Source organism: Pecten maximus, chromosome 13 (genome assembly GCF_902652985.1).
Source record: "Pecten maximus chromosome 13, xPecMax1.1, whole genome shotgun sequence".
Lineage (NCBI taxonomy): Eukaryota > Metazoa > Mollusca > Bivalvia > Pectinida > Pectinidae > Pecten > Pecten maximus.
The window spans coordinates 32,194,251-32,210,200 of NC_047027.1; the positions used below are offsets into that span (position 1 = coordinate 32,194,251).

The following is a 15,950-nucleotide window of genomic DNA, read 5'->3' on the forward strand; positions in this document are numbered from 1 at the left end:
AAAGTTATAAATTTGTGAGAGAGATGAGTCCTATTGGCCCATCAGTAGGACTGGCTGGCTACATGGTGTGGCTGTTGTTTGTAAAACAAATGCTGGTACATGCTGGCTACTTAAACCTGGAACTTTGTATCTATGGATAATGTATTATAAAGCTTAATTATGAAGGAAACAGCTGTCTTCCTTTATAGACCTGAATCCTTTTAACAGTTATCTCCCTTTGGTTGCAGATAGCATCACCATTAGGTACCTGTAGTTCAGACGAGAATTTTCAGTAAAAATCTTGATTTTAGACATTTTTCTGTGTGTTTACTGTAATGTTTAAATAACTTCAGAAGTTTTCATAGAAAATATTAAAACAGAGTTATTTCAATTTTTTTAATCTGAGATGATCTCACTCCGGATAGTTATAAAACTGTTATATGTCTGTACAGACCTCAATTATTACCCAGTATAACTGTACTCCCTACTCCCTACTCCACCACTGACCCAGTATAACTGTACTCCCTACTCCACCACTGACCCAGTATAACTGTACTCCCTACTCCACCACTGACCCAGTATAACTGTACTCCCTACTCCACCACTGACCCAGTATAACTGTACTCCCTACTCCACCACTGACCCAGTATAACCGTACTCCCTACTCCACCACTGACCCAGTATAACTGTACTCCCTACTCCACCACTGACCCAGTATAACTGTACTCCCTACTCCACCACTGACCCAGTATAACTGTACTCCCTACTCCACCACTGACCCAGTATAACCGTACTCCCTACTCCCTACTCCACCACTGACCCAGTATAACTGTACTCCCTACTCCACCACTGACCCAGTATAACTGTACTCCCTACTCCACCACTGACCCAGTATAACCGTACTCCCTACTCCACCACTGACCCAGTATAACTGTACTCCCTACTCCACTACTGACCCAGTATAACTGTACTCCCTACTCCACCACTGACCCAGTATAACTGTACTCCCTACTCCACCACTGACCCAGTATAACTGTACTCCCTACTCCACCACTGACCAAGTATAACTGTACTCCCTACTCCACCACTGACCCAGTATAACTGTACTCCCTACTCCACCACTGACCCAGTATAACCGTACTCCCTACTCCACCACTGACCCAGTATAACCGTACTCCCTACTCCACCACTGACCCAGTATAACTGTACTCCCTACTCCACCACTGACCCGGTATAACTGTACTCCCTACTCCACCACTGACCCAGTATAACTGTACTCCCTACTCCACCACTGACCCGGTATAACTGTACTCCCTACTCTACCACTGACCCAGTATAACTGTACTCCCTACTCCACCACTGACCCAGTATAACTGTACTCCCTACTCTACCACTGACCCAGTATACTTGTCCTCCCTACTCCACCACTGACCCAGTATAACTGTACTCCCTACTCCACCACTGACCCAGTATAACTGTACTCCCTACTCCACCACTGACCCAGTATAACCGTACTCCCTACTCCACCACTGACCCAGTATAACCGTACTCCCTACTCCACCAATGACCCGGTATAACTGTACTCCCTACTTCACCACTGACCCAGTATAACTGTACTCCCTACTCCACCACTGACCCAGTATAACCGTACTCCCTACTCCACCACTGACCCAGTATAACTGTACTCCCTACTCCACCACTGACCCAGTATAACTGTACTCCCTACTCCACCACTGACCCAGTATAACCGTACTCCCTACTCCACCACTGACCCAGTATAACCGTACTCCCTACTCCACCAATGACCCAGTATAACTGTACTCCCTACTTCACCACTGACCCAGTATAACTGTACTCCCTACTCCACCACTGACCCAGTATAACCGTACTCCCTACTCCACCACTGACCCAGTATAACTGTACTCCCTACTCCACCACTGACCCAGTATAACTACTCCCTACTCCACCACTGACCCAGTATAACTGTACTCCCTACTCCACCACTGACCAAGTATAACTGTACTCCCTACTCCCTACTCCACCACTGACCCAGTATAACTGTACTCCCTACTCCACCACTGACCCAGTATAACTGTACTCCCTACTCCACCACTGACACAGTATAACTGTACTCCCTACTCCCTACTCCACCACTGACCCAGTATAACTGTACTCCCTACTCCACCACTGACCCAGTATAACTGTACTCCCTACTCCACCACTGACCCAGTATAACTGTACTCCCTACTCCACCACTGACCAGTATAACTGTACTCCCTACTCCACCACTGACCCAGTATAACTGTACTCCCTACTCCACCACTGACCCAGTATAACTGTACTCCCTACTCCACCACTGACCCAGTATAACTGTACTCCCTACTCCACCACTTAGTTGAGATCTCAGTTGCCTTTATATAACAGTTGTCCCCCTTACCACAAACATCTGTTCTAGGTTTTATCTCATTGTAGCCCTGTGTATTGACTTTTCTGAAACAGACCATAGATGACACACCAAGGTGAAAAACCAACCATATTTTAACTTTACTGAAACAGACTATAGATGACACAGAGTAAGCAGCTATTGTGTACTGGACAACATTACACCTGTACAGGTGAGACAAGGTGACAGTCTACCCCTGTGTTAGGTGTAAACTTACAAATGTTAACAGTTATGTTATTTACACCTCCAGGACAATTTACATAGACACAAACATCTGCCATGCCATTATTTTCAAAATCGAATTTGCATGTTAAAATATATTTAAATTCAAATATTTATTTGAAAATATCTGCCAAAAGTTAAAATGTGTATTGTATGAATGAGTTACGTGTATGAGTGTGGATAGGACTGAGTCACCTTACTGGTAGAATACAATCTCTGTGTGACAAAACATATATATATACCTTTTACCTGTAACAGGTATATAACAAACTTCAGAAAAGTTTCAGGTAACTTGATAAGTTTGGATTTCCCTGTGGGTGGGCCCCTTTTGGACAGATCAAAACATCCCTAGTAGAATGAATGGGCTGTACAGATTTACCTGTGTATAGGTGTTAGGCATGGCTCCCCGGGAGTGGTGAGACTTTAGGGGACTGGCCCCATACAGGTGTAACGGATTACAGTATAACCTAATAAGTATGGATAATTCTAACCTAAATACAGGTAAGTGTTTTATATCTACATTTGTATGTCACGTAGGGTGATGTCTTAATCCAGACAGGTGAATAAATCTGAGGAAAACTTCTCAGCAGACATATAGATATGAGCTTTAATGTGATAATACATGTGGTGGTGGTGGCAGGGGAGGGGGGGTCGGTCATTGAGATGATACAAGCTTGGGTACCTGGGTCTGTATTGTACAGGTGTGTAGATTATATATTGTTATTCCTGTGGTTTACAACGGTACAGGTATGCCGTAAGACTGTTGTCTCCACCTTCAAATGGTCTTGTATTTAAATATTACAGCTTATATATATCTTTAACAGTATACAGTGAGTTCGTGAGTTCGTGATGTGGCCAGGCCTATAGCTGATATAGACTTTAAAACCAGTACAAAGGCTGATATAGACTTCAAAACCAGTACAAAACATCTACACTGTTCACTTGTACAGGTTACATGGACATTTTTAATTTGGATTCCCTCGTCAGATAAAATAGTATCACAAGTGTATATACATGGCATTCTATACTTTATGTAAATGACAACCTTTACTTAAAGGTAAGTGTGCATATGTATGTTTTCCGACAGGTAAAAGTCGTTAACATGTTTATACATGGATGACTATAAATCATTTACTTGTGCACATCTTCAGATATTTGGTGTATATTATACTGTATACGGTAAACCTCCGATTAATTCGAACACGCGGATAGTTCGAACACACATTTTTTTCTAGAAAAACAGTAATTTTTCAGCTATTAATAGTTCGAACTCAGGCTGTTTATAACTGACACCATTTCGGATAGTTCGAACTTGTCAAATGAAGAACGTAAAGTAAGGTTTTTTTTATCGGCAAATTCAATTGAAAGCTCGCGACGACCCGGCCCCGATGACCGGCCCAGAAAAAATGCCAAGATTTAAATTTGATCAACAAGCACGTTTAGGTTAAAAGATTGTATGCGTGATCATTAGAATGCGTCTGTGATTTAATATATATGCCACATATTTTAGCTTTAATTCGGTTTTTGTTACATTGCAAAATACACCACGCACGAGACAGCTGATTGCAAAATTTAGGCCCCGACAATGTATAAATAACATGCGATATTTGTATTCGCGCTCTGTATGGCAAACTAAGAAATCATCCGTGTATTTTCACATATAACTAGTGTTAACTTAGCATTATGATTATTTAATTGTGACTGGACAATCTCTTAAGTATTGCCAATCAAGGTATTACCTGAAAACCTGCGACCTCACGCTAGGTAAGCAGGCCACGCGAGGTGTCGCTTGCGGTAAAGTTGAAAGGATCGGCCGCCCGATCGTGCTGAGTGACGTGAAGAGCATTCATATCCAGTCAAAACAATCCACAGGTGTCCCAATTAGTGATGGATAATTTTGCAGGTATCAACTATGTTTTGTAGATAATACGACTGGGCATATTTACATGTAAAAGCAGACATGTTGATGTTCTGACCTAATTTTACCAACACATATCGCCTATTTTTACAGTAGTGGTTTCGTAAACGGAACAGGTTCTGAAGACTGCTTTTGATGTATTTTAAGAGACCATTTATTACAATAATAAAGTGATAGTTTCTCATTCAGATAAGAAATATAATCATGCAAAGATTATACTGTACAAATGTTTAACTTTTGTGTCACAAATGAAACGTGTACTGTAGTGTTATGGGGCCTACTGTAGCTACGCATTGCCCGATCCGCGAGCGACTTCGTGCAAAAACCATCATAATTATCGCGAAATGAAGAACGTTTAACGATCAATTAATATTGAATTAAATGAAAAACTATCATTTTACTTACTTATAAATGTGCCATTGTTCAGGCCGCCGTTATGTATCAGATTTACGATGGATGTGTTTGTGTCTAATGATTTTACTCTGCCGAGATTTTCGCCGATATTGTCTCGAATAGTTCGAACTCACGCATATTTTCTGGAGCATAATTTCGAATTATTCGAACAGGTTCGTCAATATTTATTTAATTTTGTTCGAACTAACCGGAGGTTTACCGTATATACTTCAGCTCGGAGCTGCAGGCCACTGTTATAATGTTTATAGGTTCGACCATCATATTAGCTATTCAGGACACATAATGTTGGGACTGCATGTTTATAAAATTGGATAATTTTAAATTATATGATCCAATATATAAAATTTATAACAGCAATTCCTAAAATCTGTAAACTTGATTTGAATTAAATCTTGGAAATTTGTTTCTCTGTAGTCAGTTTTCTTTTTGAAGCTAGGCCCCATATTGAGATGGAGACTGTGCTTTACCTGTGTGTGGGAGATGCATGCAGTGTGTCAGTCTTTTGGAAGGCTGCCGTATGTCTGTGGTTGTCTCCTTGTGATACCACAAATTTCACTGATTGCACATTTATAGTGCTACCTCTCTGAAGCGTAATGCTGAAGACACCCAGCAGGACACCCCACCCAGTCACATTATACTGACAACAGGCAAACCATTCTTCCCACTCCCAAAATTTTAGCAGTAGTTAGCAACTACCATTTTTTCAGACTTTGGTAACTCTCGACCAGGTACAAAACTCAAAGCCTTCCTCACATGGGCGAGCGCTCAACTTAAGGCCAAAAGTGAGGCATTGTCAAGGGAGACGTTAGAAATAAAAAAGTTGTTCGGAAAGAAGAAAAAAGATAAGATCCCAAATTTAGTCGCCTCTTACGATCATGTAATGGGAGCAGCCAGTATAATACTTATGTCCTACCTGGGGGGCATAGTCCTAAAAACATTTACATAATTGTTTAAGGTATAAACAATCGTACATTAAATGTCACCTTTTTAGATAGGAAGATTCTCCATCAACTGAACCACAAACCACAGATTAGTAGGCGGTTTGATCTGCATTGTCAGCTAGTTACAGTGAAAACTCTCCCCTATAGCTGTCGTTACTAGTGACACATGATGATATACAGTTCATAGTCCTTATATAATTCATTACTAATCTAGTGATCATAACTGATTCATGGGTGGAATAATTCATTGATTTAATATTGATCGAGGGCTTGAAGTTATGATGGAATTATATTTTACACAAAATATTGTAATTCTACAAAAACTGAGTATCTAGAGCCTGCACAATTTTCTGATTATTACCTAGTTAATAACAGTCAAATTGTGTATGGACAAATTATGTATGGACAGATCGATTCTCCTTGTATTGACTAATTCTATATGGAAAAAAAATCATGGACAGATTCTGTATGGACTAATTCCTTATGGGAAAAAATTGTATGGACAGATCTGTATGGACTGTTAAATTCCTTATAGACAATGCAAGCTATATAATGACAAATTTTGCATGGAAAAATTCTGTATTGACCAATTTTGCATGGACTGAGTGAGTACTATGTTTAGAATTTAAACAGTTTGACATGAAGTGAGTATGGGGGAGGACTGTTGTCGAGTTTTACTTACTTAATGGGATCATTGTCCTGTTACATAAGGCCTCATTGTCGTAAATTTGTGGTAGAACTTGTTTGTTGAATGTTTTCACAACTTTATAAAACTCTTAGCCAAGGTGTCGACAGAAAAACATGTTTACCTTGGGGTATTGGAGGTATATAGCTCGGAGGTGTGGTGGACTAACTCAATCCTACTTCACACAACTTAACACTGGAATGCTCCAAATAGGTGTCGAGTTAACTCAATTGTTATTCCTCTGGCTGTTCGTAGATATAGTGTATTTTTAAAGTTGTGTCTATATCAGAAGACATCCATAAGCTTCTGTAAAAATATTTCCCTTTGATTTTCATTTTCACACATACTGGTAATATTGGTTGAGTACTCTAAAACTGTTGTATAGTTGGCAAATGTCCACAGATACTTGATTCTTTGTTTAATAAGAAAATATTGTACGTATGAACCCTTTGTGATAATATCAACTTTTATATCCTGGACTGAGTTATTTAAATCAAATGTAATAAAATATCCCTTTCTCTTTGACCAGTCAAGGGCCAATTGACATTTTGGGTCTCTTTAATGCCTATTATTAAAGACATAGTCGCTTCCAGGGAGGTTCATGTCTCCAAGCAGGTTTTCTCTCCTGGAGAGATTCCGATGGTCTCTCAAGTCAGGTCAATAATTCTGATGGTCTCTCAGGTCAGGTAAATAATTGTGATGGTCTCTCAGGTCAGGTAAGTAATTGTGATGGGCTCTCAGGTCAGGTAAATAATTGTGATGGTCTCTCAGGTCAGGTGAATAATTGTGATGGTCTCTCAGGTCAGGTGAATAATTGTGATGGTCTCTCAGGTCAGGTAAATAATTGTGATGGTCTCTCAGGTAAGGTCAATAAGTCTGATGGTCTCTCAAGTCAGGTTTATAATTCAGATGGTCTCTCAGGTCAGGTTAATAATTTTGATGGTATCTCAAGACAGGTCAATAATTGTGATGGTCTCTCAAGACAGGTCAATAATTGTGATGGTCTCTCAAGAGAGGTCAATTAAATTAGGATGGTCTCTCAAAACAGGTTAATAATTCTGATGGTCTCTCAGATGGTCTCTCAAATCAGGTCATCAGGCCTGGTGGACTTAATAAACAGGTTATAATCAGGCTTGATAATCTCTAGACAAAACATAGCATAGTAATCTTAATAAGTTATCACCAAGCCTGGTGTGAGTTTGGAGTTCTCTCTAGACAGGTTGTCATAGTTTAGTGGTCGTAATAGACAGATTATCACAAAGCCTGGTGAGATTCCAGTGGTCACCCTAGACAGGTTGTCAGAGTCTAGTATTCTTATATCACCAAGCTTGGTGAGATTTTGGAGTTCTATCTAGACAGGTTGTCAGAGTCTAGTGGTCGTAATAGACAGGTTATCCTTGCATGCCTGGTGAGATTCTGGTGGTCACCCTAGACAGGTTGTCAGAGTCTAGTGGTCGTAATAGACAGGTTATCCTTACATACCTGGTGAGATTCTGGTGGTCACCCTAGACAGGTTGTCAGAGTCTAGTGGTCGTAATAGACAGGTTATCCTTACATGCCTGGTGAGATTCTGGTAGTCACCCTAGACAGGTTGTCAGAGTCTAGTGGTCGTAATAGACAGGTTATCCTTACATGCCTGGTGGTCTGTCCTGAAGACTCAGATCTGGTGGTCCCTGTCTTGACGGGAGAGTTATGTTACAGTTAGATGAAGTTTTGAATGATATTCTACTGAAGTATGTTATATAACATGTTTTATATGTCTGTAACAGAAGTACAATGTACACAGATCATTAAAACACAGCTTAATAAACCTTTTATAAACAGACTATCCTCATGCCTGGTGGTCTCTTCTTAACCCTCAGATCCTATTGTCTCTGTCTTTATGGAGGAGTTATGTTACAGATATGTCACTTTCGAGTATCTGGAGGATATTCCTGTTAAGTATGCAACTTTAAGTGTTTTATAATTCTGTAACAGATCTAGAATTACACAATTTGTATATAACATAGTTTTATATAATGTCGACCTTTATACGGCTGTACATATTTAATATTAATTGTACCTATACATAACAGGTGAAAATATATATTTTACCTGGAGGGTATACGTACCAGTAAGGTGTTTTGTGATGATTTTTACCTGTAAATCAGTATAATGATATAATTTACCTGGATAGTACCTGTAAGGTGTTTTGTGATAATTTTTACCTGTAAATCAGTATAATGATATATTTATAGACTGACCATAGATAAGTGTGCAAGTTTAAAATATTTACAGATAAATTTGTTGTGGACTGTTTGTATTAAATTATACACTCCTACATGTAGGTATAGTACATTTATTATATTATAATTAGCTCATCCCAACGCACCAGGCATAGAGATATAGACACTATAGAGACATTCATGGAGCCACTGGGGTCATACAGGGTCAAGAGGAGTCAAGAGGGTCAACAGGGCCAGGAGGGGGTCACTCAGGGTCAGTTTGTATATGTACAATGGTGTATTCTGGTGTATAATTCAAATTATACAGACTGTGTGTCCTTATTCTACCGGTCCAGGACACACTAGGCATTCCACGCCAGTCTCCCACCAGTCTGTACAGAAATACTCAGGTCTCCCGTAGATTACAGTCGGCACTGACCATGGCTTTTCACCACGCCAAGGACAGCTCCCAAAAAAATATCTCATATAAAGGTTACAATTTTCATGTAAAGAAGGAAATGGGCTGGAATGAAGGTCTCAAGCTCAAGCCATCACAATCTTTGTTGTCGGAGTTTGAAAAGTAGGGAACATTCCAGAGATTTAAACATTCTTCAAATAAGGGTGAATTTATAGAGGGGGGGGGGGGGGGGGGGGGGGGGGGGGGGGGAGGGGGGGGCTTTAAATAAATCAATTAATCTTTCCTTGACATCAATAAACACTAAACAGACTTACAAAAGTTGTGATTTGAATAAAAAAAAAGGAGTGGGTCTGGACTAAAGGAAGCTGGGTTATCATATCGGAGTAAATATAGAATGTAATTATACCACTCCCCTCAAACAATGTTATATTTGGCCCACTGTCGGACCACAACTATTTCCTGTTTCTATATATAGATATGACCTACCCAGCAGACATCCAACGATACCTGATTTGTTACCTGTGTTACCTGGCCCTGTTTTATCAATATTCCTCAGATTAAGGAAATCTTAAACAGTAAAATTTTGGATTGGAATTTTAATACAGTAAGTTTAGGAAAAAATCTTTAAGGAACTTTTCCTGAAGTCTATAAAAATTGGATCTCTGACAATAAATCAGGCTGCTATTGATATGAGGTTTTTAAAGTTCAGATGAAATCAATTGAACCAAAAAAATTAGTATGATACAGGTATTTTCATTTCTGTAATACCCCAGCAATTTTGGAAGTGGAAGGAAACAAGAGTTATTACATCATCGTCAAAGTATATGTAATCTTGTCAGATTTTATTAATGTTTACATTCTTAAGGATTGAATCAGACAAATTATTAGTCCATAAATTATCTATGAAAATTTAATGAAATTATAATGAGCAGACAGGTCATGGCCCAGCTACTTGTAAAAGACAAGAGGCCCAATGGGCCTTTAAATGGTCACCTGAGTTCTGATAAGTATAACGACAGATGATGTTTTGCTCTTTAAAACTAACATTTCATACATCTAGCCCTTGTGACTTTAGGGTAGATCAAGGATTTTTTTTTAGCCCTTGTGACTTTAGGGTAGATCAAGGATTATTTTTTAGCCGTTGTGACTTTAGGGTAGATCAAGGATTTTTTTTAGCCCTTGTGACTTTAGGGTAGATCAAGGATTTTTTTTAGCCGTTGTGACTTTAGGGTAGATCAAGGATTTTTTTTTTAGCCCTTGTGACTTTAGGGTAGATCAAGGATTTTTTTTTAGCCCTTGTGACTTTAGGGTAGATCAAGGATTTTTTTAATGTGAACCTAAGCAGAGGACAGGTCAGAAAGAGCTCTACCACGTCACTACATATCTGTCATCAGGCCGTCATCATATCACTTATGTTTTACTTATGTTTACATATCAGGTATATAAGGTACCACAGTGTCTGGGTCTGGTTCTGGTTAATATTTATAGAACAAAAAATAGCGACTATATTCTTACTATATCAACAAGGTGTAACACTCTAAAAATCGGAAGTGGGGGGGGAGGGGGGGCTGTGATTCACTTTGAATTTTAAAGTTCAATCGGATTAAAATATCAAATGCACATAAACTTCAGTAACGTACATTGGCTTGTAATCCTTAAATTTCAACGTATGTTATTCTTTTGTTGTATGACAATGATTTAAAGATGAGAAAATTGATCAAAAGTGGTCGTAATAGCCGAAGATGCGCCAACTGTGGAACGGAAGTAGTCTGCATGTATATCTTAGAGTGGTATATGCAAGGGACAATCTGATTGGTTGACGGCTCTGTAAACAATACTAGCTATAATCGTCGACCAATCACTAGTCAGAAAGTACTTCCGTTCCACAGTGGATGCATTGTCTAATTTTTAAGTGTGACACCATATTGATATAGTAGGAGTGTAGCAGGAGTGGAAAAATTTGCGTGGCCAGAACGGGGTTCAAACCCAGACCTCTGAACACTAGCAGAATGCTCTACCAATTGAGCTACCTCAGGTCACCGATGATCGACCCGGTCCAGTTCCGCTACACTCTTCCCTACCTTTTTTAAGTCTTTAACCCCGAAGACTTCACAACTCACAAGCCAGGTTCGGTTATCCCCTTGTCAAGTATTCACCTCAATTGAAACAAGGTTTGGTCACAGGCACCAAATGTAGTAGGAGTGGAAAAATGCACGGCCAGACTGGGGTTCAAACCCCGGACTTCCGAACACTAGCCGGATGCTCTAACAATTGAGCTACCTGGTCGCCGAAGATAAACCCTGTCCACCCCGTCCACGGTATGGGCAGTTCCGTTACAGGAGTAGGGGCTAATATTTTTTCTACGAATACTAACCAAAGCAGAAACCTGTGCCCAGACAAGGGAATCTTAACACCGGTTTACTGTATATATTGTTTACATGTATTTAGCCGAGTATGTGTTACTACACGTGTTTTACGTGTATTTAGCCGAGTATGTGTTACTACACGTGTTTTACGTGTATTTAGCAGAGTATGTGTTACTACACATGTTTTACATGTATTTAGCCCAGTATGTGTTACTACACATGTTTTACATGTATATAGCCGAGTATGTGTTACTACACGTGTTCTACATGTATATAGCCGAGTATGTGTTACTACACGTGTTCTACATGTATATAGCCGAGTATGTGTTACTACATGTGTTTTACGTGTATTTAGCCGAGTATGTGTTACTACACGTGTTTTACGTGTATTTAGCCGAGTATGTGTTACTACACGTGTTTTACGTGTATTTAGCCGAGTATGTGTTACTACACGTGTTTTACGTGTATTTAGCCGAGTATGTGTTACTACACGTGTTTTACGTGTATTTAGCCATGTGTTACTACACATGTTTTACGTGTATTTAGCCGAGTATGTGTTACTACACGTGTTTTACATGTATATAGCCGAGTATGTGTTACTACACATGTTTTACATGTATATAGCCGAGTATGTGTTACTACACATGTTTTACGTGTATATAGCCGAGTATGTGTTACTACACATGTTTTACGTGTATTTAGCCGAGTATGTGTTACTACACATGTTTTACGTGTATTTAGCCGAGTATGTGTTACTACACATGTTTTACATGTATATAGCCGAGTATGTGTTACTACACATGTTTTACGTGTATTTAGCCGAGTATGTGTTACTACACGTGTTTTACATGTATTTAGCCCAGTATGTGTTACTACACATGTTGTACATGTATTTAGCCCAGTATGTGTTACTACACGTGTTTTACGTGTATTTAGCCGAGTATGTGTTACTACACATGTTTTACATATATTTAGCCCAGTATGTGTTACTACACATGTTTTACATTCATATGGGAGACACTTACTACATACACACTCATATAACATGTCATCTACCAACATTCCCTTGTCTGTGTTTACCACTCGGTATCAAGGTCAAAGGTCACCTAGTCTGTACCTACAACTAGGTAAGGTCAAAGGTCACACATGTGGTTGTGTTTTGGCAATTAGTGACATACATGGAAGAGAAGCCGCATGGGGTTCTGACAGGGAAACTCTCTGTGGTTCACACAAGAGAAATGTTGGGGTTCTGACAGGGAGATTTTGTGGGGATATGATAGGGAAGACTTTGTGGGGTTCTGACAGGAAGATTTTGTGGGGTTCTGACAGGAAGATTTTGTGGGGTTCTGACAGGAAGATTTTGTGGGGTTCTGATAGAAATTTCAGATTCTAAGAGACCAGATAGGTCTCGAGAAGAATCTCCATTATAACCATCCCACTGCCGTCTCTACGGACTTAAGAGAAATTCTCCCGCTGTAGAGATTTCAGATTCTAGGAGACAAGACAGGTCTCGATAAGAATCTCCATTATTACCATCCGCCATCTCTATGGACTAATGATAAATTCTCCCTAGCTGTATTCATAATTTCAATAAGATTCTAAAGACCGGACAAGTCAACATTTAACCTAGGTAAGACTGACGGATGATTGATGGGCAGTGCTGACAAAGCCTGTCATACAGCCAGTCTACCTGTACAAATAGGAAGGCTACCGTGCATGAAAACATGAACAGGTGTATCTTATTTCTCAAACTACTTCAATCTTACATTTAAAGGTATACCCCATGTACAGTGTGCACATTTCCCATCAAATGTACATGTTAAATCCACCGGTAACATACATCCCTCGACAAAATTTTTCAAACTATTTAAGGTTGTATGCTACAGTTGTAGAAGACCAGTTATGGTCAATAAAACATTTCAAACTATTTAAGGATGCATGCTATAGTTATAGTAGACTAACTAAGTTATGGTCGACAAAAATGTTTCAAACTATTTAAGGTCGTATGCTACAGTTATAGTAGACCAGTTATAATAGAGTTATGTAGACTTTACTAAGTCTACAACAATAGAAAAATTGTTAGCCTTAATAGAAGCATGGGAGTAGTCTTACTGTGAGAGGAGACCGAAGTACCTGATGGAAAACGATTTGTCAGCAGTTGACGGCCATACCTTTTCTTGTCCAAGCAGGGAATTAAACCTCGGCCACATATTGTTGAAAGGCAAAATTGCTACAACTCTGCCAACCAACCACCCAGCCACCCCAACCACCCATATTAGAGTTATCTCCCTTACAGTATATCAGTGATTTACAACGAGATTAATTTGACAAATTATTGCCTCCTCTGGTTATCACCAAACATAGAGATCGATACATGATCCATTTCATAGAATTTGTGGTGGCTTCATAGATCTCTTACAAAAATGAAAATAAATTCAATATCCTATTATTTTCTTGTGATAAAAAGTATTGAATATATTTTTCGGTATTTTGTTCTTTTGATTTAAGATTTTTTCAGCAATAAACAATTACAGTCAATAGTTACAGATGATACACACATCCCACGACTCCTAGATGTTCTTACTTACGTCATTTTGTACACTCAACGACATGCAGTACCTGTAATGATACAAATGTATCGCATTAGGAGGACAGAGAGAGAGGGAAAACTAAAGAGAGGAAGTTTTCAGAGAAAGGGGGAGGGGCAGGAGACGAAAAAGGAGAGTTGGGTGTTTTTTTACTGCAGCTTAAAAAATAACAAATTTGTGTTAAAAAAATAAATGACAAATTACTGTATTAACTGTAAATAAGAGGCTTTGAACTTTAAACTGCAAGTTAATAAAAAGTAAGAATTCACCATATATACTTACAACATTTTGAAAATATTGTAGAAAACATGCTCTCAACGTAAAAAAAAAAAATCAGAGCCTTATACAGCAATCTGTTTAGTCAGCTAAAAAATCCCAATTGGTATCAATTTCCTGTCAGAGGTTTGACAGACTTACAAAAAGGCTAATTGTGAACCGATTAACCAGAAATTGTTAACTTTGTCTAAATCATCTGTTTACCTGTAAAAGGAGATACGACAGTGAATTATCCGAGATTGACAGTCAGTGTCTTATAGTGGCAATGAATGGGAGGAAATGTTTTTTATTTGGCTCAAAATTCTAAAGATTTAAAAAAAAACTCTTTTAAAAGATACTTTCAAAAGAAAGCTCCGCTGTGACAGGAAATCTGATATTTTTAGAGGGTGCAGGTCTGTGAAGGTATAGTGGACGGTATGTTGAGTGACTTTGGCTTTATGTGTCAGTACACCTGGCCGACTCCATTGTTATCTAATCTCTACAGTGAATAGTGGATGTTTAAAATGATTTCATTGTTTTGTATATAAGTAAAACATACACTCCCCCGATAACACTGTCAGAACCTCATCTTTTCTGAGTTTTTTAAGCTAGTGACCTCACCTGATAAAAATCATCAACTGTTGGTTGTGGTAACTTATATGAGTAAAAATCACTAAAATAAGGTTAATATCACAGAGATTTCCTGTCGGCTCACCTGGAATTATTTATATTGTCGATTCAGGTGTTATATGATGGTTTAGAGACATTTATGGACAAATATATAATTATTTTAAAACTTAAATGGATGTTTTACCAATTGTTGTCAATGTGTAAAAGTCTATTTAAGTTTCCAACATTTAAATTGTGAATATATATTTACTTAACTGTCAAAATTATTTTATGGATATGAGTGAGCTATTTATCTGACATCAATTCTAATTGCGGGATATATATTGTATGGTGAGCTCGCGAAGCTACATGATCTTCAACCTCCTTTCTGATAAATACAGTATTGTGTGGTGAGATATAGCTAATCTTCAATCTCCTTTCTGATAAATACAGTATTGTATGGTGAGAAACTACATGGTCTTCAGTCTCCTTTCTGATAAATACAGTATTGTGTGGTGAGATATAGCTAATCTTCAATCTCCTTTCTGAAAAATACAGTATTGTATGGTGAGAAGCTACATGGTCTTCAATCTCCTTTCTGATAAATACAGTATTGTGTGGTGATATATGACTAATCTTCAATCTACTTTCTGATAAATACAGTATTGTGTGGTGAGATATAGCTACCGGTAATCTTCAATCTCCTTTCTGATAAATACAGTATTGTGTGGTGAGATATAGCTAATCTTCAGTCTCCTTTCTGATAAATACAGTATTGTGTGGTGAGATATAGCTAATCTTCAATCTCCTTTCTGATAAATACAGTATTGTGTGGTGAGATATAGCTAATCTTCAATCTCCTTTCTGATAAATACAGTATTGTGTGGTGAGATATAGCTAATCTTCAA

General features: G+C 38.6%; 1 protein-coding gene across 4 annotated transcripts in view; it reads left to right on the forward strand.

Moving 5' to 3' along the window:
• The window catches only part of LOC117341332 (pleckstrin homology-like domain family B member 1), a 167,594-nt gene that overhangs the window by 75,328 nt on the left and 76,316 nt on the right, over positions 1–15,950 (forward strand). Inside the window, exon 1 of one of the 4 annotated variants that reach the window (XM_033903192.1) lies at positions 3,011–3,145. The exons of the other annotated variants lie outside the window; for them this stretch is intronic. Within the exon in view, the coding sequence (XP_033759083.1) occupies positions 3,121–3,145 (25 nt within the window). The 5' untranslated portion in view covers positions 3,011–3,120. Of the gene's footprint in view, positions 1–3,010; positions 3,146–15,950 lie in introns of those variants that run through there. 4 annotated transcript variants of the gene reach the window in all.